The sequence below is a fragment of the Cololabis saira genome, chromosome 4, assembly GCF_033807715.1.
Source record: "Cololabis saira isolate AMF1-May2022 chromosome 4, fColSai1.1, whole genome shotgun sequence".
NCBI classification, from domain to species: domain Eukaryota; kingdom Metazoa; phylum Chordata; class Actinopteri; order Beloniformes; family Belonidae; genus Cololabis; species Cololabis saira.
In genome coordinates, this window is record NC_084590.1 from 41,361,136 (window position 1) to 41,386,194 (window position 25,059).

At 42.1% G+C, this 25,059-nt stretch overlaps 1 protein-coding gene across 1 annotated transcript in view; it reads left to right on the plus strand.

Moving 5' to 3' along the window:
• The window catches only part of nectin1b (nectin cell adhesion molecule 1b), a 336,486-nt gene extending 311,972 nt beyond the window's left edge, over positions 1 to 24,514 (plus strand). The window contains exon 12 of the mRNA XM_061719802.1: positions 24,481 to 24,514. Coding sequence (XP_061575786.1) covers positions 24,481 to 24,499 — 19 coding nt within the window. The 3' untranslated portion in view covers positions 24,500 to 24,514. The remainder of the gene's footprint in view (positions 1 to 24,480) is intronic.
• The last annotated feature ends 545 nt before the right edge of the window (positions 24,515 to 25,059 follow it).

Below are 25,059 nucleotides of genomic sequence, written 5' to 3' on the forward strand. Positions count from 1 at the left end.
CTTTTGTCAATAATTGTTAAATCAGTTTTTTATGCAAAAAGTTATCATCAAAAAAATCTATATAATCTGTAGGCTATAAGAAGAACTGGACAAAACACTCAGTGATGTCACACATTCATTTTCTTAAGAGTGGGCCAGATTTTTAAGTATCTATTTGATGCCATATTGGCAGGAGCTGCCTTTGCCCGACCCCAGTTACCCCAAAAAATTGGCAAAAAGTGTGTAACGAGCAAGCCTGGCAGCTGAACACGCCCACCTCACTTCAGTTATCACAAGCTAACTGTTTAAGTTTAGCTCTCAGCTCATGCTAACTTACCTACAGGACTCATTCTGATGAAACAACATCCAAAATGAATAACAGCGCTTTGACTGAACTCCACGGGGACCCGCCTGGTCACTTGGTCACCTAAACGTCCCACCTCAAGCTCCACATAGCAGGGACTCAGCTGTTTCTGTTCATTCTGGTAGGTTCATGTATTTCTTTAACTGATTAAATCTCATCCGCCTAGTTTTCTGAAAGATATGTACATTTCAAACCACACCTTTGATAACGTGATAAGTCAATTAAAAATCATAGAACATCACACTCAAATCAGTGTAGGTGTCGTGTTTGTATATATTAATTGTACAGCATTAGACTATCATTAAGGGGTTCCATCACATTTTATCTTCCCAAAAAAGTGAATCTGGTTAACAGCTTCACACATGAGAGTGGTTCAAAAGTGAATGTCCCTTAACTTTTTGATTATAAACCCATCGCTACTAGGATTTTCCACGACAGGAGTGGGGAAGGAAATTGCTTTAACAGAAGAGCCAGAGAAACTAATTTATAGGAGATCAAAAGCATGAAAGAGCACTTCTGTGCAGCGATGATAAGCCTTCAAGGCCTCTGCCAGAGCCCCAGGACTGCGCTTGGGTCCGAGCCGTGTGGACACCTTCTCCAACCACCTGTGTCCACCGTTGTCCAGGAGACGAGCCACGACGACGCTGCGAATGGGGCGGCTAAGCAGCTGATAAACGGAGAGCAGCGGTGAGGAGGTAGATAAACAAAACACAGCCAGAGATAAGGGGATAGCGAGGGTGCTGCATGCTATCGTCTCCAAGTAATTTTCATACATTACTCTTCAAAGGGATTTAGCAGTGTGTATGTGGTAGGGGTGTGTGTGTCTGTGTGTGTGTTTTAAAGCCTGCCAGCAAGAGTGATTGTTGTAATTATTCTTGAAGCATAAAGGTATTTTGTTCCCTCCATAATCAATTACCACCTCTGCCCTTTGACCGCGCTCGTGCAGTGTTTTTTCAGCTGCCTGCTCCATCGGACTTCAAGACATTTGCAACCCACCATGTTTTTCTTCATTGTGACATCAACCACAACGCCTGTAATGTTAATGTGAAGTTAAAAACAAGCATCTTATCACCAGCTTCTTGTTTTTAAGAGTTGTTCTATAAAATTGCAGCATGTTTCCTCTTTTTGTTGTTGTTTTTTTGACTCTGTACCAACATTGGACTTGTGAACAACAAGATTGCCTGTTAAGCTTTCATTTTATTACGGCTGATGTTTTGTGGCAGTTTATTTTATAAAACAATGTTTTTAGTATAAATATACTGGCACTGTAGCCTCACAGCTTCAGGGTTTCCAGCACAAATCCCATCCAGAGCCTCTTTATGTGGAGAGTTCTACAATGATGTGTTATTATAATGGGTAACTGTAATAATATTACTTTACCCGAGCAACGGGAAATGTAAATGCATAAACTCTTATTTCAAATGCATAAAGTTATTCGAACAACACCCCTCAAAAAGTTTGTGTAGCTTCTGTCAACCGTGGGAGTAGCCTCTTGGCAGCTAACGTGATGGCTAGAGCTCTTCTTTTTGAAGATGAAACACGCTTGAAAGATGGACATGGAATTGCTAACTAGGGATGGGAATCGAGAACCGGTTCTTCTTGAGAACAAGTGTTTCAATTCCTTGGAATCATTTGCAAATTTTCCATGAACGACGTCATCACACACGTTGCGTAGCTTAGCCAGCAGTCAACAAACATGGCGACCAGTAAAGTTTGGTTACACTTCAGTAAAAAAGACGACAACAGGGCAACTTGCAATACTTGCCAAGTGAATATTTCGTCAAAGGGAGGTAATTTTACCAACATGCCAAACAATCAATGAAATTGCGTTTTCGATCCACTCCAGACCAACGTCAGTAGCCTACTTCTCAACCCAGCAGCAGCAACGTTAGCATGTCCTTGGCTAATAATACTGCAGGTAACTAATTAAGTAACAAACACTGCCTCTCATATTAACACCATTTACCTCATTGTTGTTCTTTTTTTCCAAATGAGAATCGATGAAGAACCGAATCGTTAAGCAGAATCGAAAATGATCATCATCATTTTCGATCATCGAAATGATTATCAATTCCCATCCTTAGTGCTAACACTGCTAACACAGTCTGGTTGATCGTTAGAGGACTTATCTACATTTCTACCCTCACCGATGGTCACGATGCAGATAGTAACTAGAAAAACAAAAAAACTAAAAAAAAACACGGACACACGTACTGTAGCTAAAATACCTTTTTTTTCCTCTACAGGGTAGTTGAACTCTCCGTTAGAGGGAGGGTAAGAATTGTGTCATTCAGGAGAGACGGAGTAGATGCGCTACTCCTCCACATTTAGAAGAGCCAAGTTGTGGTGGTTTGGGCTTCTGGTTAGGATGCTTCCCGGGGGACTCCCAGGGAATGAGGTGGACTCCAGGTATAGACATGTGACCGGAACATGGATACGGATGGATGGATGGATGGATGGATGGATGGATGGATGGATGGATGGATGGATGGATGGATTGACCAGTCATTTGATTAATGGGCCATTTTTGACCCATGAGAAAGGTGCTATGGTTCCAAACACATCAGAGAGCATGACTCTAAACCAAACCCAAGTTTGGACTGATTTGACACCTTTTATAAGCCAGAACTTACTTTGGAGGACAGAAGGATACTGATTTGTGTCATGCGGTTTAATGGTCCAATGCTTTTTGTATTTTATCTGTGCTACAAATTAATTTCTGTGATATAAATATTATTCTTGATAACGTAACCACAGATTTTCAGTTAGAATAATCGCATCCTCCCATTAAAACAGCTTTAAACTGTATTCCATCACACAACAAAGAGGATGTAACGCTCCGTCGAACACGACTTTGTCTCCAACTGATGATGTTTCACTAGTAGAAACAGCCACTGAAATGGGAATGGGTGGATGACCCGATGCAACAACATAACTAATATTAACGACTTTATTTGACGGGGAATAATAAACATACTGATAATATAACCTATGTAGTGAGTAAGAAGTAATTAGGGTCATTACTTGCTTTTATTTTTGAGTTAAAGGCTCAGCGCTGGTGGAGTTGACATTTTCCCACCGTGCCTCCAGGAACTTCCTCCCACAGTCCAAAGACAGGCATGCTAGGTTGATTGTTGCCTCTAAACTGTCCGAGGAAGTGAGCGGTCTGTAGTTGTTTGTCTCTGTGGCGCTCCGTGATGGACTGCTGACCCCCCCAGGGTGCACCACCGCCTCACCGTCCAACATGAAGCCTGTGCAGAATATGGATGAATGGAAATGTCATGCGGACTCATGAAGAAGCAGCGCGTGAGGACTTTAACCACATATTTATCATTTTGTTTTGTGGCATTTACACTGAAGACGTGGAGGACTGGCAGGCTTTCGTGTAGCGGGAGGTGACAGCGTCGGCAGGGAGACCGCGCAAAGAAACAAATGTCAAAATACAGGGGCATTTCATCTGTTTCTTTTCTGCGGTTTTCACTTTTTGCAAGATTAACTGGTGGCATTTAGTCTGGAAAAGACGGAGAACAACTGCAACAAAAAAAAAAAGCAAAAAAATATTACATTAAAAGAAAATAGAAACATGACACAGATCAAATGAAACTGTCTCCTTAAATCCGTCTGTTCTTGTTTCACTCATCTTGTCTCCTCGGCACTGTGAAGCCCAATCCGAGCCGCCCCGTGTAAACTCTGCAGGAGTGCTGGCTCGGGCTGACGATTTCACAAAAACGCTTTCATCAGAGTTTAACTCTGATGGCTTCATTTGAAGGTGACATGAAACGGGACTCATTTAAAACTGGCAAAAAAAAAATATTTAAATCAGGTGCTTATTAAAATCGCAGATAAACAAGAAGACTCAGATTGGACACAAGCTTGTCTTGAGAGGGCTAACTATGGTGTAAATGTCGATCAACATATGTGCCGCGGTTGATTGAATGCCTCGGTGATGCAGGTTTCATCATCTCGTCCGGGCTCACAGCTGGAAAATCAGAGAAAGAATGAAGAATATTTTTTTAAATCTATCTCTCAGCAGTTGATGTAATGACGAGAAATGTTGTGCCTCAAAAAGTCGCACGTGATCTGGATGTCAACCTGCCAGACCGCCATCCAGATGTGTGAACGGTTAAGCTTGACTTCCGAAAGCTGCCATCACAACACAGCTACATTTCAATTAACTGCTCAGAGACCCGGTGACGACGTGCTCATTGGAAGAAAGGGCTGTATCATTACCGTTAATAAAAGCACCATTATTCAGCTGTAGATAATTGCTATTTCTAAAATCCTGTCACGGAGCAATTTGTGTGCACTTTATTTGGTTATGTAATGCTTTTTTTTCATTTGATTTAATGGTCATCTGACATTAGATGTCATATTTCATTCAACCGCACTCGAAGTGCACTCAGAGAGAGGTTTTCCTACGAGGCGGAGGATGTGATACGCAGCCAGAGTCAGCCTGGAGTTCCACTTGATGTATGACCACGTATTTGACCCCCGACACCAGATAGAAAAGTCCCGGTGTGGGATGGGAAAGGCTAACCTCCCCCTCTGCAGCTCTTACAGGCACCTCACTTTTAAGCTGCACAAGTGGAGTTCAACAGCCGTGAAGAGGTTGTGGCCTGAATCCTGCAGAATGGCCACTTCGACGTTTGCCTTCCACGAGAGAGCGAAACGGGAAAAGACTGACACCACTTTAATGTCCGTCCATCAAATGTGAGGATGCAGCTGGGAGGACTTCGGCTCAGTGTGGAGTAACGGCTCGAAAAATAAAAGGTCCAGGGATTGAAATAAAAAAGAAGAAGATGCTGTATTTCTATTTAATAACATTGCTATGGGACCGGACCGGTACAAGGTCTTCAGTCTAACAATACTGAGCTACGTCATCCAGGACCTTTCAGATAAAAGTGCACTTCAAACTCAAATATACCTCAGAACTCTTTGTTTGAGTTAAGTGGGTCTGCACACAGAGATAATGAACGACGGAGATGGGATTTCTGTGTAAAATATAAGGAAGATGTAATATAAAAGAAATAAAGAGGTTTACTGTTGGACCCTGTTCAAGGAGACACAGTTGAGTCACCCAAATTGTGTGGGTTGTGGGCCTTTGCCTCTGGACCGCATCATCTTTTTTTAGTTCAATACATTTGAAAAGATTAACATTTCCCTGGATTACGGTCGCAGTTTTTATGATGGTGGGTCCTGAAGTCCCGGAGTTGAGAACCGCTGTCCCAGTCGTCATTCACTGGCACTTAGCACCAAGTTCCAATCTGCCCCACCACGGTTATAAACAGCAACAGGCAAAGTTTAAAGGAGCTTGAGGCCGGATTGTGGCAAGATTTATGAAAAAAATCCGTATACATTTTAAGTTTTCTAGTAATAATGTCAGATGAAGCGTTCCAAACCCAAAAGAGTGAGCCCTCTAGTGTATCTCTCCTTTGCCTTGAACAGGCTGTGTGCTGCAAAATGTGCTGCAATTCGGTCCCGAATTTCCCGCACTGGGCTGCGGATGTGACGTCACATGACGCTGCATGTGCGTTCTCCCCGTTCTCCCGTGCCGGCTTCGCTGTTGGCTGCAGTACCCCCAACGGCCGTCGTGGTGAAGGGTGGCGCTAGAGAGTCTCATTTATTAAAAGGAGCCTCAAGCTCCTTTAAACATCAAGGTCCAGTTTAAAATGTGTAGTCTTGTATTCCTAATTTCATGTGTACAATCAGTAGCTTTTTCTTTCTTTTAACCATTTGTCTAGGTTTGATATGATCCCAAGCGTCTCAAAACTTTTTATAGTATATGACGTACTGGCATGTGCTTTTGATGCCATCCATTTACTTTCGTTTATTATTTTGACATTTCATGTCAAATATTGTTTTCGATAATTTTTTTGTTCATTGTGTTACATTGTTTTATGAAATTGATCTTAGGCGTCTTACATCAGAAGTCATAAACCAGTGAAAAACTCTGTCGTACGTGTGCGAGAGGAGGTCGTGCAACTACTGTACCACGGACACAAGCACAATATTTGGCCGATTGGCAGAAAGGATTCACAAATCATTGTCTTTTTGTTGCTTGCTTTTCTTTTTTTTAACTGTCTTTTAACAGCAAATGTTTGACTCGGGGTGTCTTTCCTCCGTCCCACTGTACTCGGAGCATTTTCCTTCCTTTCATGTTTGGTTGACACTCTTAACAATACTGTTGTGCCACGTTTTCAACCTCCTCCCCGTCACCGTGACAACAGCTGCCACGAGCCACTCATTTAGACGAACTAGACTTTTTTCATCACCTAGAACTGGATGAATTTTCTGAAAAATGTTGGTTAATTTTGCAGTTTCTTCCGTGCGGCGAAAAACGCTGCTGCCAGTTCTGCAGTTGCCATGGTTACCGGCCTCACTAGCTTTCTCTGCAGGGTGTCTGCAAGTTGTTTCTGAGACTTTCTAGAAACAAAGTCATCATCGTGCCTCTGAATCCCTCTGGCATCCTCACCTGATCGGTCCGTGACGGCGGTGGCAGGTTTTTCACACGGTGGGAGAAATGAGGACAGACACGGATTCTGTCCTGCTCTCTCTCTCTCTCTCTCTCTCACCCGGTACGATCCAGAACCGTCCACGGGCCACGTGTCTCGGCAACATTTAGACTTGAAATTAACACACAAGTCAGAGCCTCTCTGTCTGGCGAGGCTGATCCCCGGCTTTTCCTGCTGGTTCCACCAGAATTACCCGCTTCGCTTATTTGTTCAATTATGCTGTCGGCCCAAATGAGACCGACATGTGACACCAGTTTTGGGCCCATTCGCCAAGCAGCTATTTTTCAGGCCCATTCAGATGGGACCCTCATACAAATACTGGCCAGATATTATCGAATCGAGTTTGATATTAACTCAATGAGCCCACTGCATTAAGTTATAAAATATATGCCCGGATTGATTTGAGCTGTTTCCACATGTGTATTGATCTGTCCTCATTGATTTGGGTTTTTAAAAATACAGGAAGGATAAACACTTCTTTTTCCTTCGGATAAAAGAAAGTCGTTCAGCTTTATTTGACTTTTTCACAGTGCTTCACTTTTCCTGATCTTACCTTGATGATTTATGCAGATCAGAAAGCGGTCTGGTTTCATTAAGCGTTCACCCTCTCGCTGTGTTTCGGAGGGAGAACCGAATTCTCTTTGAATGATGCCGAATTAAAAGAAATAAATAATGAAACAGCACGAGGGGCGGAGGCATTAACAAATCCAGTTCCCACAGGAGGAAGAGGCAGGCTGCTCCCAATAAATGTGCTCAGGGCTTTTAAAGCGATCAGTCTCACACAGACATCGCGGCGTGAGGAAATCAGCTTTTTGTAGACAATAATATTTTATTGATTCAACACAAGGTGTTGGATAATGCGCCTGCCAGCTGCTGCTCCACGGCAGCTGCAGCTGTTAACAGGAATTACCGACAATTTTTGAATGCCTCGTTCTCAACACGGATGCCAGCGCACACAAGGAAACATCAGGGCTCGTCTTTATTAACACTGGCTGGATGATGAACACGTTTACCAGCCACCTAAAAGAAAAAGCTTAATTTGTGAGGAATAAAACTACTTTTCATTTCCGGTATAAGAAAGTATATGAAGCCGCGGCCGTCGTGGATTTTCTCTGATGCGGCTTTGCTTCGCTGCATTGTGCTCTTCAAAATGACACGGTTGCCAATCTAAATCCATCAGAACCAAGGCCTTCAGATGTTATTCCTGCCAGACTTTTGAGTGAGGCTTTTATGGCAGTTGAAAATATTTGATCCTGTGTAAATAAGTCTCAGTTCGCAGGTAGCGTTCCCTGCTGCCTTCAGCAGGTAGTTGAGCGCTGAAGAGTTCAGGAAAGCCTTGACTGTCTGGTTTGCAAACTTCGAGAGGCTTGTCTGAGACAGCGTTTCCCTGAATCATACCTGCTATGTATTCAGTTCAAGGTCTAATTCGACATGGTGGAGATGACCAGAGTATATTTAAGTTATTTATGATGATGGAGATTGCTCCGTTTTTTAATTTTGTTCAGATCCATCTCAGCATTAAACACGTCAGATCATCCTACCTCCTTGGGTTTTTCCCCCAATGGCCTCCTTCCTTCGTGCAAGTGTGACATTTCTTGGTTAAAAGGAATATTCAGCCTATTTTTATGTGGTTTCAAAGGAGAAAAAGGGCATTTTAAACGCAGCGTTAACACGTTCATGCTTCTTTTCTGCATGTGTGGGGCTTTTTTTTTTCCCCGATCATACACAAACACTCTCACTTGCATCACAGGCCTACATTTCATCATTTCTCCCTGGTGTCAGACAGTTACACATTAGAGACCCTCAAAGCACCTGTCCTCAGTGTGTGGGTTCAGCGCTGTGAAGAGCTGGGTTACAAGCCCTGCCCTAGCAACGCAGATTTGTGTTTTAAGCAAAGTAAATAGTAACTGGAAGTGACAACAGGAAAAAAGAAGAAGAAAAAATGGGAGTTAAGCCTGAATATTCAGAGTAAAGTCTGACAATTTTGCTGTTGCTGCCTCCTGTTTTATTTCTATGCTAATCCTAGCATCGCATGCTACTCCAGCCTGAATGGATATGGTTGAACTTCAAACTTTAAAAATAATGTTCAAAGCAAAAAATAGACCAGAACAGCTACAAAATTTGTTCAGATTGGAGGATGAAGACAACAGACTTAAACATGATTTCAAACATACTTTTGCAAGGCTAAACATAAAACAAAGGTGTATTTCTGTTACAGGTGTAAAATTATGGCATGGACAAAGCAAGGAACTGAGAGGTTGCACAAGTTTGTACCAGCTTAAGAAAATGTTTAAAAAAGAGAAGATAAGTGCCCACAAAAAAGAAGAAGGAGAAAGAGAAAAAAATAGATAGAAGAGTGGTATTTTTGTTTGTTTTCTTGTTTATATATGTATAGATAGATTGGTGTTCAGTAAGTCAATGTAATTGTATTAACAGAGAGGGGCAGGTATCATAAGTTTTCTTCTTCCTGCTCCTTTTCTTCATGCTGATAATGTGTACTTCTTGGAATTTTGTACAACATTGTTAAGAAGATATAGCATGAATGGAATAAATGAAATGAAATGAAATGAAATGAAATGTAGGCTCCATTTTTCCTTTTTCCTTTCTTATTTTATGTTTTTCTCTCAGAGACTCAATGAACTCACTGCACTCTCGCCAGTTTAGCTTTGGTTTCAAGCTTAACCCCTCATTAACCCCCTGTGTGACATAAGGCCGTCTCGCGACATCTCAAAGCCCAATGAGCCGGTGGTCTAAGCTGCAGCTCTCAGCTGGATCCGTGGTATCAGCTTCAGTGTCACTTTAGAAAAAAGTCATCTAGCATCACGCTCATGGTGCCCCGTCCCTTTGGACTCCCGTTCTGGTTCACCCGACAGCTGTGCCACATCTGTGTCACAGATCAACAACCATGAAACCAGTTCACACAACTTCAACCGGGGATATTCTGTCTCCAAAATCATCATCAGGCTACTGGTCCACGGTCACTACCTAGGGACTCGTATGTAGAGAACTATGTCGGGCCTTGACTGAACTTTCCGACATTACTACGGTCATTTTGTCGGCTTTGTTCATTGCGTCATTGCAGTTGCAGAGATAAAAGATGTCACATTGCCACCAGCATCTGTCTCATTACTGTATAATCTATTTCAATATCTTTGCAACATCTAGTTTCCCTTCAGGGATTAATAAAGTATTGTTGAACTGGATTGAATTGAATGGACGTTAAGACTGCAAACTCCCCCTTAGGGAAACGTAGTAATTGCAGTTCGGTTTTCACATCATAAACAGTAACCTTTAGTGTTTAATCATGTTGTGGTTGTTACAGTAGATACACGTTTAATTTGAAGACACAAGCTTGAAAAAGTCTTTCTGGGCTGCTTCACAAAGTGTAGAGGACCCCGAAATACAGGATGCAGGACACAGGAATACAAATCAATGTTTTATTTATTTATTTTAAAAATAAATGCTGCTGCAGGAAAAAAAAGCCAAAAAAAGCAGACAGGAGACAGATGAGCACCACAGGGGGGGACATGAGAAGCATGACAAACGTACAAGCAGGGGAAGGAGGAAAAACAGGACAATACGTGGTGGGCTGTCGAGGCAACAAGAGGGAAACACAAACAGAGGAAAAGCCATGTACTTTCAAAATAAAACACAGAAAAAGACCCCAAAGAAAAAGGACATGCAAACATCAACGTCATCAAAATCCATAAGCCACGACAGCAACAAGCATGGACAAACCCTTTCCAGCTCTGGTAAATGTGTAAAAAACTATTAATTATGGTTTTTGTTATATCCTCATGCACTGATTACAGGTTACAGAACACTAAGGTCTAAAGAAGTTAATGTACCTGCAGGTACGCGAATAAAACACTATTACTGCAGATGACAGGAGTCCACAGATGTGGGGTGTGTCGGCGGTGGACAGGAGGCTGTGGGCGCTAAAACACCTCCTCGCAGTACTCGAATTGTAAAAAAAAAACAGGGGGGGTGGTGGATTTTATCATATGGGGACAGATAATTTGTGCTGATTACAAATAATATAATATATTATAAACAATAGCACTGACCAAAACACCTGCAGAAATACTGCAGGAATGACATAGCAGCAGTTAAATGCAGCCTTCTGTAAGCTTTAAATATCCACTGGGCTTACATCAAATACATCAAAACACAACAATAAAAAACAGTTTTCTGAACTTATCAATATGACTCTATCCTTCACAGGATAAGTAAAATGGATCACTGCAAAAACTCAAAATCTTAACAAGAATATTTGTCTTATTTCTAGTTAAAATGTCTCAATTTAGTAAAAAAAAATCTCATTACACTTAAAACAAGACTCATCACTGGAAAAAACAACAATTTTCACCTGTTTCAAGTAGATTTTCACTTGAAATAAGTAGAAAGATCTGCCAGTGGAACAAGACTTTTTTTGCTTATAATAAGAAGATAAATCCCACTGGCAGATTTTCCTACTTATTTCAAGTGAATATTTACTTGAAACAGGTGAAAATTGTCAAATAAGTTATTTTTCTGGTGTTATTTTTCTGGTGATGACTCTAAATGTTGAAATAGCAGTAAAACCACATTCATTGATGAAATGACATAAGGGATGGAAAGGCAGGATGGCAGTTTTACAGGGGGGATGATTTTGACCGTTTTTATTTCAGGGGGGGATGCCATCCCCCCCCATCCCCCCTCACCTCCCCTCAACTCCAGTACTGCCTCCGCGTCACTTAGACGTCAGACTGGACTGAGGCAGTCTTCAAAAAAACATCACTTTTCAGTTGGTGCAGCAGATCAAACATGACTGACAACACCACCCTTCAAAGTGACCGACCGAGAGGCTTTTTGTGGGTCTTCTGCTTCACACGCAAGGTCATTCTTCCCCCAGCAGCTTAGACGATGACGCTACAAAGATTATCCAGTACGTATCTATTTCTGCTCCGGCCTCCTCCTGGAAACCTGAATAAAGATTCAGGCAGGTATCGCAATCAGATGAGTGGATGTCGTTTCCATTGAGTGATTAATTAATGACGTTTTATTTAATTCACTTCAATAATGGCACTTTGGCAGCCGCTTGTTTCACTTGAAAGGCTCGTCAGTGGCACTTTGGAAAGCTTATTTATCACAATAAAGATGAATCATGGTGAAAGCTGAGTTGATTGGACGAGTACAGCCCTTTTACTAACAATGCACTTGAGACTCACGGACAGGAAGCTCCTTCATGACTTTCATGCTATATAACACGATCTGTTGATTAGCATCACTGTTTTGGAAGCTGCAGGAACAGTGTGGTCACAATCATCATCGTGAATGTCACGTAGAGGGTTAGACTTTTGAGGGACTCTGTCCTGTAGTTACGGCGACGCATCATGTCCCCACATCTTTGCTCTGTATGAGGTTATTACTTAAATTATCCCAAATGTTTTTGTCTTTTCACGACTCCCCTTATTAAGTAGAGTCTTGTGGAAGATCACGTCCTGTACCTTCGTTGGCTCTCATTAGCCCTGACATGTCACTCTTGATAGTTTTACCTCCCTTGCATCCTGTCTGCAGAGAAAAGAGCCGTTATTATGTGGCATCAAAATTAAGATAATCAGCATCTTTTCGGATCTTCTCTGCACCATGTTCCCCCAGCGAGCTGGATTTCACATTCAGAAATCCACAGGACAACACTGGAGGGGAAAATGCTTCCAAGCAGCACGCCAATTTACCGAAGGAGAGAAAAGTGCTAAAAATGACCCAAGGAGTCATAACCAAAGCTTTTATTGTTGCACTGGAAGAATAAAGCCATTATAGTCATCAAAGTCATTTTGTATGCGAAATGAGGATGTAGGAGGACCACCAAGTCCTGAAAATACGTCTTTCGGTGAGTGGCTCAGATTTACAGGGTTCTGTTACCTCTCGGACCCAGATCAGAGGGGAATAATCCAGATTCTCCATATATATCTCCATGTATATCTGCACCTCAGGATAGGTTACATAAAGCTGCCCATCGTCCTCACCCCACAGAAGATGGTGATGTAGTACAGAAAGCTGGTCAAAATCATCCTATCTTAAGCAAAACATATATTTGCAAATGAGGTAAAACAAAATTTCACGACTAGAATTCTTCAGACGAACAAAATAGTCTTTTTTTTTTCTTTCTTAGGAATTGAAACTGGTTACTAAGAGCCGGAAGGAAAGGTTCAACATGGTGCTTTCGTACTACCATCTTTCTTTGCACTGTGTTGATTTTTTTTTCTTATTCACCTGGTTCTAACTCCTACTGACTGCAGTCAAACTAAAAGTATTCATGTGGCTGAGAAATATGTTACCGACATCATCAGGAGTCCTTCCATGCGCTCGGCCATACTATCTTTTTATTCCTCGGCTTGTGCCGTGTGGAGGTGGGCTCTTCTTTTGTTAAAAATGTTAAAAATGACACACGACAAACACACAGATGCAGTTCTTACTGAACGCTTCAGGCTTAATTTGTCACCTGACAGCTCTTTTATGCAGCATAAATGCAAACAAACAAACAAAAAACCCTTCAAGGTTTGACATGTTCGTAGCGGCTCCTCAGTGGGAACCTCTGATCTGAAAGAACCTTTCTGAGCCGTTTCACTGGGAAACAGCTGTCCGGTGATGAAGGCTGCTGACAGCCTGCGTTCCTCCTCTTCACCCCTCAGACAGTCTAGAGCAGTTCACTGAATATCTTTTAAATTATAGAAAATGTCAGTTTCAACATTTTGTGGGATTTCTTTTTGTTTCTGAATGTGCTTGCCACACCGGATGATTGACAGGTAAATACAGTGGTAAAATATGTGTTGAAATTAACTAGTTCTCTGCTTTGATTTGACATGAAATGTGATCTGATCTTTGTCGAGCTGTTATTAATAGACAAACACAGTTTGATCTGTATAAACACAGACCCATTAAAGCAGTGTTTCTCAATCCTGGTCCTTGTGGGCCCCTGTCCTGCATGTTTTAGATGCTACCCTGCTTCAGCACACCGTGATAAAAGTACCTGTGTCATCAACAGAGTTGTGCAGACCTGGTGACAAGCTAATGAGGACCTTTAATTAGAATCAGGTGTGTTGGTGCAGGGAAACATCTAAAACATGCAGGACAGGGGCCCACGAGGACCAGGATTGAGAAGCACTGCATTAAAGGAATGATTTGGACCGGTGCTCTTTACAGAACTGCTCCAGAACGGCTCTCTCGGGGTTATTCCCCAGCATCTCTGCAGAGGTGGACTGGGCTCTGACTGGGCCGGTCCAAAAGGAGGATTTTCTTTTTCTGAAGCCTTTTACTTCCAATGGTCAGTCATTATCCTGCTGCATCAAACACAGCTTCTACAAAGCTTTCAGTTTGACATCACCCTGGAGGATATTTTGATATTTAGACTGGGATATTAATTTTTTCCTCTCAATGACTCCAAGTGGTCCAGGTCGTGATGCCCCTTTCCCCTATACTCAACGATTGAACAATGCCTTACATATGACTCATGGACAGAGATGTTTGCCAGTTCCAGTTTTTTACCATTTTATCTATGACATATAAATCGTATTTTATGGGAAATTAACAGGAAGGAACACAGAAAACCAGTTAATTCAGAAGGGTTCACATAGAAAGACTGAATCATGAATTACGGTATGCAATGAAAAATGATAGACTCATGTCTTGTTTTCAAAATGTTCCTAATAAAAAGTTTTATACAGATGGATGCACAGTTTGGATGGGATGTTAGTTTACGTCTAATCTCTTGATTTTATTCAGGTTTTGTCCAGTCAGACTGGTAGATCTGCAGGATTTCACTCCTCCAGGCTCAGGGCTTTCTTGTACACTTCTTCAGTGTTGGTCCTGCAGCAGGTGTGCACCACAGTGCACGTACCGCAACGTCATATTCCTCACTCATGGTGTCAATGTTTTGGTGACACATAGAAGATAATTCTGCTCATCTCTGGTACTCATCACCATCGGAGATCCATCAGGCAACTGTCACAAGCGCGTTGACAGTTGGAGCGAATGCAGACAGGACAGTCCCCCTGTGGTTCTCACATTAGACTCGGAGCTCCCCAGGGACACAACCTGATGCCTATCTGACAGACAGTCAACAACCCAGGAGACAATAAACGGGCTGCCACCCATCCTGCACAAGCTCGCAATCAGCAGAAGACACTGGGTGGTATTTTAAAAAGGCACATGTCCCCTCACACAACCACTGTTGCCATCATCACCTGCCCCCATCTAAAGCAAGATTTACCGGCTGTGATTTCAAAAATGACCTATTTTGCAAACAAAGTTTGTGTGTATTTTGTGTATTTTACAGAATTTGCTGCTGATGTTTCTTGAAGAAGCATCTTACAAAATGCAATTATTTACTTTTCTACTGTTGTACTTCAGCTTATAAATTGAATAGATGGAGCTTTATAAGTCTGCATGTTATTATATTCAATTCAGTTTTATTTATATACAGTAGCGTCTATTACAACACGTTGTCGTAGATGCTAACCAGAGACAAAGAACATGACCCCCAAGCAATTATTACAGAAACACTGGCAGGTAAAAACTCCCCTAGAGGGAGAAAAACCTTAAGCCAAACAGGTTTCTTCCCTTTAAGAGGGAAGAAACCCTAAGCAGGACCTGGATCATTAGGGGGGGATCTTCCTGCTGAAGGCCAGCCAGGTAGAGCAGGAAAAGGGAGATAGGAAAGAGAAAATGAATAACAGAGGGAGGAGAGGCACAGATATATTGTCAGTGTTACATAAGACAATATATATTAGTATTAACTATCTTTTAGATGGAAAATCAAGAGTTCTAAGTACATATGACTGATACATGGTTAGTTGGTGGACTACAGAGATATGAACAGGTGAACAGGTGTAGACAGCAGACACTGGGATGGTTAGAGGGGGGGACTGCAGGTCAGCATGCAGCTCTGGCCTGTAAACATGTACAGAAGAGAAGAATATGGCAGACCAGCTCAAAACTACAATAACAACGGAGCACAATTATGGTGATGAGATTCTTCTAATTAATACCTGTGGATTGAAAAGTGCTGCATGTATAAACTGAACAAGATTGGCCCTAGCACTGAACCCTGAGGGACACCGTAGCAGACACTTATCTACGCAAAAGAAACCTGTAACATAAACATCTATCTGTCAGATAGATATAATTTAAACCAATCTTTAATCCCAACAACATGCTCTAACCTTTGCAGTAAAATGCTGTGATCTACAGTAACAAAAGGAGCACTCGGGTCTAGCAGAACCAGTAATCCATTATCTGAGGCCATAAGAAGATCATTAGTGACCCTAACCAGCACTGTTTCTGTGCTACGGGAATTCTGAACCCAGACTGACTTCAAATAGATGGTTTCTATACAAATGGTCACATAACTGGCTTGCAAGTATCTTTTCCAGAATGTTAGGTATAAATGGAAGGTTGGAAATTGGTCTATAATTCACTTGAATGTCTTGAAAGGGTTTTTTAAAATAAAGGTTTTATTACTGTGACTTTAAAAATGTACAGCACATATCCTGATTTCAAGGATAGGTTGATATGATCCAATATTGTCATACGAGTAAGAGAGAAAACATTTTTGAGTAATCGCGTTTGGATGGGGTCTAACCGACACGTGGATGATTTATATGTAGCAATTTCCTAAATGTATTGAATTTGCACCAATGGTTCAAAAGATATGACTCCTGTGTTTGAATGCACCCAGAATCTTGACTTTGGAGATTTCTAAGAAACATGATAGTCATAGTTTGAGAGTATAACACACATGCTTTAACATCCAATTAGAGCAGAGCAGAACTACTGTAAACACATTTGCAGTGTTGCCGAAGACAAATGGGAGTGCATATGTAATGTGAAGCATGTGTGCAGCAACATTGTGAGGAACACTGACAATACCTAGCTGAAAACAGTGTTTTTAAACTGCCATAAATGGGTAACTATGGTAACTAAGCATTAACAGGGCTGGCAGTAGTAAGCACACACACACACACACACACACACACACACACACAGTAAAAAAAAAGGTAATGGTGGAGAACTTCAGGACTCTGGGGAGAGCCTGAGGGAAGTTTTTGCAGCTCCATCCTCAGCTGACCCGTGGGTGTGGTTAGGGCTGTGATGGTTGGAGCTGTGATCCAAAAGGGGCCCGGGAAGGATGGGGGCAGAGTTTGGGACGGTTTGATGGCTGAGGGGGTATTCAGATCAGTGGAGTGTTGGAGTGTTGGATGATCCCATTGGGGGGTACTAAACCTGTTTAAGAACATTTTCAACTTGTTGGCTCTTTCCAGGCTGCCCCCTGCTGCTGACAGTCTTTGGTGTTAAAGCCTGTGATCTCCCTCATCCTCGTCCAGACACCTCTGATGTTATTTTGCTGGAGTTTAAGATCCATCTTCTGCCTGTGCGAGTCTTTACACTTCCTCAGTCCCACTCCACTCTGTTCTGCCGCTTTAAAGGGAAAGTTCTGTTTTTTACAACCTGGACCTTATTTCTGGCATTTTTTATGGTCGTATACTCACCCAGAAAAGTTTGGTGTCATTTGGAGTCCTTCGGAAGATATTAGGAGTTTTGTGCGAGCCGCTTCTCCATATAACGGTAGCGCATGGGGCACCGCGGGACACAGACGATGCAGCGTCTAAATAACACATTATTGCCGCGAAACTCGTTCATTTCTTTTATGAATCACTAGATCTGCTTCCAGGACCTGTTGTCTACATCCGGGGCTGTGTGTGTAACAAATAAATCAGTTTGTAAACAAGACCTCTGAACTCATGACGTCATCTCTGTGCGCGCATCGCGGACAGGTACAGCTAGACTTTGCTAACATATACTCTGGCTCAAAACGGTAAGGACGTCCATCATATTCAAAGTCGTCGTCCACAACCTCAGAATTTGACAAATATTTAGACATGTTTCAAATAACTAACAGTAAACTAACAATAGCGAACTCCAGCTGTACACAGAGCTGTGTCTGGGATGCGCGCACAGAGATGACGTCATGAGTTCAGAGGTCTTGTTTACAAACTGATTTCCTTGTTACACACACAGCCCCGGATGTAGACAACAGGTCCTGGAAGATGCACAGAAGCAGATCTAGTGATTCATAAAAGAAATGAACGAGTTTCGCTGCAATAATGTGTTATTTAGACACTGCATCGTCTGTGTCCCGCTGTGCCCCCATTCGCTCGCATTATATGGAGAAGCGGCTCGCACAAAACTCCTAATATCTTCCGAAGGACTCCAAATGACACCAAACTTTTCTGGGTGAGTATACGACCATAGAAAATGCCAGAAATAAGGTCCAGGTTGTAAAAAACGGAACTTTCCCTTTAACTCCTGAAGTCAAGTAAGACAGAAAAATCCCCCTTCTTTAACATAAATGTGTACACAAAGTAGTTTGTTTTTGAAAAACATGCAGACTACTATGACAGGAAGGGATAGTATTTGATTGAACTATGTACTATGGTGGTGCTGGTGGGTTGTTTTCATCCATTCCTCTCCAACCAACTCCTCAAAAGTATCCATGCGGCACATATTTGGTCAGTCTTCTGCCTTTGCAGACAGAGTAAAAGGAAAAAGGCATACGCGGCAGTAGTGAGCCCAGTTGAAGATGCTCAGATATTCTTTGGGAGTGACAAGAATGCACAGAATTAAGAAAAAGCACATGAAAGCGACAGCCAGGGTTAAACGTCTAGGAAATCATGTAAGTGAGATGGTTTAGACACATGAAGAAGAGTGATGTTGCATACTTTGGTAGAAGGATGCTGGAGATGGAGCTGTCAGACTGAAGACAAATTTCCAAGTGTGGTGAAAGAAGATATGCAGTTGGTGAGCGTAAGAGGCTAAGATGGAAACGTAATCTCTCCTGTGGCCACCCATGAAGGGAAGAAAGAAGGAAAGATCAGCATTTTTCTGAAGGAAATAGTTGCTGAGTGCTCCAGACGGAAGATGAAAAGGACTGATGGTACAGGGTTATATTCAGTGCCCGTTGTAACACTCATGCACACATCTGTAACAGCAGCATTGATGCAGAAAAGACAATGAGGTTTTAAAGCAACACATTGTGCTTCCAGGACCACATCCTTTCCATGGACGTCAATGCAGCTTTCAAGCGGATGATGGAAAACCATGTTTTGCACATGACATTGGCCCTGTAACCCAGTTCTGCCGCAAGTCTTTCCATGATAAACATCAGAAATAACTGTTGACTGCCCAGTGCCATGCCTTTTTGGGTTTTTGAGGGAAAGGAGCATTATGAAGTGGTGAAAGTCTTACTGCCCCAACTTTTTGTTGTTTCAGGCCTTAAAATGCAAAAAACCCCAAAAATGTTGATCAGCGAAAATTTAAAAAGAGTTATATTAATTTTAAGAATCACTCTTTTTTCTTTTTGTTAATTAATTTTCCATTCTTTTACATTTTTTGTCAGATGTGAGCTTCTATAAGCAACTAATATTAGTACAGTAACGGATGATAACTTGGATCATTTCCAGGCTTAAAACTGACAAATACATATCCTTTCAGGGTATATGTGATATAAGCTTTCAAACGGCACAAGCAAAAGGACACATTTCACTTTACAATGTCATACTCTTTACTGTATAATTTAGCCGTGTGTCTCTGCATAAGTGTGTTTGTGTGTGTGTGTAGGGGGGGTGAGGGCTGAGAATCATGATCACTTATCTGATAAGGAGCCCACTTAGACTCCTGATGACCTCATGCCTGTCCGTCTCCGTTGGCAACAGCAGCATCTCTGACACAGTTCATGCCAACCTGTAATTAAATACACATTTTAACAAATGATGAGTAAGCCAGATAAATAGAGCACAGCTCCACCATCAACTTAAGAGGTCCTTTGTAATTGGTTTTCTGGCATGAGAACAAAATGTCCTGTAGCCCTGCATCGGGTTTCAGCATCACCCCCCCGCCTCTGAGCCGTTGTAAACAGGACGAGATGAAGGGAAAAGTCCTGGAAGCCAAAAGTTTCGGTACTTGGCAAAGTAAGCGATAAATTATTGGTATTGATCAACAGCTCTGCCAAACACTGCAGACACTTGCAAATTTGTTACAGCGCCGCCGCCGTAAAAAGCAACAGAAATCTTGCCTAACGCTCAAATCAATTCTGTGACACAACCAGAGAAGATTGTTGCAGGCCAGAGCCGACAGACGACAGATCTCCAACCCAAACAGCACAGTGAGTTGCACCAAATGTCAGCCAAACGGAGTCATTTCAAATGTACGATTGGATAAATTCATTTTTGCAGCCTTTTTTTTTTTTTTTTTTAAAGAAAAAACAACCTGGAGACACAGTAGCTCATCCTGACGCCGCAATCTGTTGGAACACTGGCGATATGTCACTCAGACAAATGAAACGCCACTTTTGGTCGCCTTCTTTTATCGGTTGTTGTGCAGAAGGACACAATCAGGGATGTTGTACAAAACATATCATCTTTTCCTTCCTCACAGAAGCCACTGTAGTGCATCAGTGTATTCCAACCACCAAAATCAACACAGACTCTTTTACTCAATAATAAGCTTGTCAAGTGTATCTTTTCTTTCCCTCCCCCTTTGCTCAGCCTCCTTTCCCCCCGTGGTGGCTTGTAACCAAACAACACAATACTGCAAATGGATGCAGGGTGCTCCAGGTTAATGTACTTCATTAATGGCTTGGTTTTGCATGTCTAGCTTAATTTAACAGGCCCGAAAGCCCTGGGACAATTCTTCTGACATTTGGAGAATGCCAGGGCTGGCAGAGGAGGCTTATGTTTATTCTGAAGTACTGACAGAACGAGGAAAAGGCTTTGGGAGAGGCTGCGGCTTGTACGCTGCCTGTTAATGATGGTGTACGGCCAGAGGAGGCAGCACGCAGACAGACCTGGGGAAAAACACAGCTGGAGCGAGGAGACCAAATGTTGCAAGGTAAAGCACAGCCAGAACGGGGGATCACATCCCACCCTCCCCCCGAACACGACAGCAGCAGTCATTCACAGCAGCCCTCAAGGTTTCCAACTTCTCTTATTGGCCTCATCGCCATGTCCTGTCTATTAAAGGGTAATATATGTAAATAAATTCTATTATTTATCATCTCACATATGTATGTAGCACAAGAAAATGGGTATGAATATTGGATGACTTGGCATTATTTTGATCATCATGTGGATCATTTAGCTCAAACTTTTATGCAAACATTAATTTATGCATGTTTTTTCTTGCTGGTTGGCAAAACGGAAATGAAAAAATAGACTAATATTTTTCCATGTCATGTGCTAAAGACAAAAGAGCTCTGAAAAAGAAAAAAAGGGGGAAAAATACTTTTTCTAATCCTTTTTTTCCATTATTTAGCAATCTGAATATAGTTATAGGTCAGATACTGCAGGTGACACTTTCCACACAGCTCGCAAAACTGAAACCTCTTGATTTTCAAATACAAATGAGCCAGATGCTTTGTAGCCATCGGAGGTTTTGATAAAGCCTTTCCCTGTAATGACAGTGAGGGCAAGAGGGCACAAAAGAATGGACAGGAAACGCCAAAATAATGGGCACGTTCAATGCGGGAAAATGTCAGCCTAACAAGCGGCCCAGTTGAGCTGGATAAAGAAGCTTGAAGGGTCACTTAATGGCTTACTCGTGAAACAAAAGAGCTCGTGCTCATCATTTCAAGTGAGGGAAAAGGGTTTCGTGCTGTAATGTCTTTCATACAGAATTGAAAATAGACAGATCCCCTGAACACAAAGTTCCCTTGAGTGGATGTTATTTTCTGTGACGTGTCTGAGCACTACCGTCTCATGATGCCTATTAATCACTGGGGTGTGTGAATGTTTTATTGTTTCCCTATCCCACTGAGCCACCCCCACATACTGTAAATCAGGGTGCGGTTTTTGTGAGGTGTTGAATAAGGCCTTAAATTCGTGGTAAAAAAAGAAATATAGCCTCTTTCCCTTCAAGGTTTTCCATATTTTTTATATATTTGGACAAAAAAATAATTTAATCATCGCCAGTTGTTAAATTTCAATCCATCAGATGACCGTCAACAGATTATATTTCACCGAAACTCAAGGACTTAACTATAACCACTGAACTGTAGGTGTATTTAGGGCCCGAGCACTTACAGTGCGAAGGCCCTATTGTATCTGTAGGAATTTTTCTTTCTTTCTTTCTTTCTTTCTTTCTTTCTTTCTTTCTTTCTTTCTTTCTTTCTTTCTTTCTTTCTTTCTTTCTTTCTTTCTTTCTTTCTTTCTTTCTTTCTTTCTTTCTTTCTTTCTTTCTTTCTTTCTTTCGACGATAGGGGGGCCTTTTTGCCCCCCTAAACGTGCCCCAAAAGTCACCAAATTTTGCACGCAAGCCAGGCCTGTTGAAAAATTTAATATTTAATGGTTTGCATTAATGGGCGTTGCAAAATGGCTCAACAGCGCCCCCTAGAAAACTTTGTGTCTCACAATACAGTTTGACGTACATGCACGAAAATCGCTTAGAGGAGGCGCCACTTTCAAATCTTGCTAGCTCTCAGAAGTTGCATAGAATAACTTTAAAGAAAACTTTGTGCCTCAAGCCCCACAATACGGTTTGACATGTACGAAAATCGGTATACACCAAGTCTCTTGGCGCCATGGCCGAAACCGAACAGGAAGTCGGCCATTTTGAATGAATCGCGTAATTTATGCCATTCCTTCGGCAGTTAATACGGCCCGAACCGTAACGTGCACCCAGGTGTGTTATACATCAAAAAGTGCGTCTCCATCCTGCGACAACGCGCATTACATTTCTCAGTCAAAAGCGTTACCGTGGCGACGCTAGATGCCAAAAAGCGCGCCCCCTTCATCTGATTGGTCCATATTTGATAGTTCCTACTTTCTGCCATAACTTTTGAATGGTTTGATATAAAGACTCGTGGGTGGTGTCATCGGACTCGGTATTGAGTACTTGAACATAATTGGTGCAAATTAGCCCCGCCCCTTCTTCTGATTGGTCAATATTTGATAGTCCCTATTCTCTGCCATAACTTTTGAATGGTTTGACATAGAGAGTCGTGGGTGGTGTCATCGAACTCGGTTTTGAGTATTTGACCTTCATTGGCATGAATTATCCCCGCCCCTTTTTCTGATTGGTCGATATCTGATAGTTCCTACTTTCTGCCATAACTTTTGAATTGTTTGGTATAGAGAGTCGTGGCTGGTGTCATCCGCTAAATCTCCAGGACTGAAGAATCTACATGCAAGTCATACAAGCGCTTCCACTGCAGCACGCTTGAACGTGCACAAGGGTGTGAGGGCACCTTTTTTTTCAGCTTTTGCCTTTAGGGCTATCTGCTTCCTGTGCATCATGTTGTATGTCTTGCTGCAACTGAATTTGATTCCTCTTCCCCCCATCGCGTATTTCCAGCTCTCCGGGTTTTCTTCTACCTCCTTCCTACTCTTATTACAGATGACAGTTTCCTCTGCAGACACCGTGGTCCATTCAAATTCAGGGATAACGTCTCATCTTCCAGGTTGATACCGATGCAGAAGTAAGAAGAGTTGCAGTTCCTAGACCGACCACTTGGGGCAGGCTCCAGAAGCAAGTCAATCTCCACTGATGTTAAAATGTCCAGTTTAGCAGCAGAATAACCTCATTGGCTATCTCCAGCTCCTCGGCTCCTAACGCTTTTAGCAGCTGGGTCCTCTGGTTGAGAGGCGTTTGTCTCGAATCGTTTCAGTCCCCGTCAAAGTTGACTAAGCAGACCACGAGCCAACAACATACGTGACAAGTGTTTCCAGAGCTGAAATCACTCTGCTCCAAACCGGCAGTCACTTGCCTTGTGACTTGCAGGCCTACACTCGGAGAGTTGCATGACCTGTAAGTGATTACAGTTGGCCCCTGGTTGATTGGCAGGCCGAGTGATGGTGGGTCCCAGTGAAACTCCTGGTTTCAGCTCTGGCAGCACTTGTTTCAAATGTTTTCTTCAGTAGCAACATATAAAATGAGGGTGTTTGGATGCATTTGATTTACAAATTAATATAAAGTAATAGCATAAGCTTAGCAAGCTCCTCCCATTTACAACATGGTGCCACAGATTAGAAAGGGGAAACAAGGCTTCAAAAGCACTTCTCACAAAGCCGTGTAAACTCCCAGTGTGTGGTTCTGTTCTTCTCAGTGTGTGATGGAGCCTTTCTGACCCTTATCTTTCCATTTTCCATCACTATGGATATCAGAAAGAGACTCAGCGGTGATCATTGATGCAGTCCCACCTCTACCTGAAATCCCTCTGTTACTCCTACCTACCTACAACACCTCAACGCCACCATGCTGCCCTCATTCATGTCTTAAAGAACATACTCTTTCACTATTCCCAACTTTCTTATTCAAGGCCATGACCAGTTTTTCCAGCTCGTACTTGCTCAAGTAGTTGCAGTGGCAACATCTTTGCCAAAACGTCTGCAGTCACAACTCCTCAAGCCAATTGGCAAATATGTCAAAAACTAGGAGACACATATCCAACTGCACAACCCACTGGAAACTTTAGTTCATAAACAAAGCTTTATTCTGAAAAGCCCCACCAGAAAGACACTGCATTATGCCTTTCTGCATCACAAAAATCATATCTATGTTAAAACTAACAACATTCATCATCTTCTTTTCCAGCTTCAGTCCTGCAGTCTAGTGGTTGCAGAGGTGGGCTTGGGTCTGGACCCAGGTTCAAGTCCCCGGGATGGCAACCAAGATGAACCACTTTGGGACTCTGAGCAAGGCCCTTCACCCTAATTGCACCCTGGGCGCAACTGTGATAATTTAAAAGCAGAGGACATATTTCAGTTTCGCAAAGATGTATACTGACAAAGATTACTTTTTGGGGGTTTTTCTGTTGTTATTTGGTTTTCCTGTGTTCTCTTTTTTATCATGCATTCACTTTGAGTATTTCATGCTTTATTTTGAAAGTGGTTTACCCAGTACTTTGTCTGCTCTGTCCTTTTCACGTGTCCGTATATCATACATTCTCTCGTCTTTCTATGCTGATATACGCTGCCCGCTATTTCAATTTTTCTTTCTTTTCTCTTTTTTTTTATTATTGGTTATCCTGCCCTTGCAGTCTTTTTCGTTTTCTCATTAAAATAAAGTTTGTGGATTCCTCCCACTCTTTGATTTCCTGTGTTTGGGTCCTCTGTGCTGCCCTCATAGCAGGATAATAATCATGCTATGAACGTGTTATTTATACAAAGACAT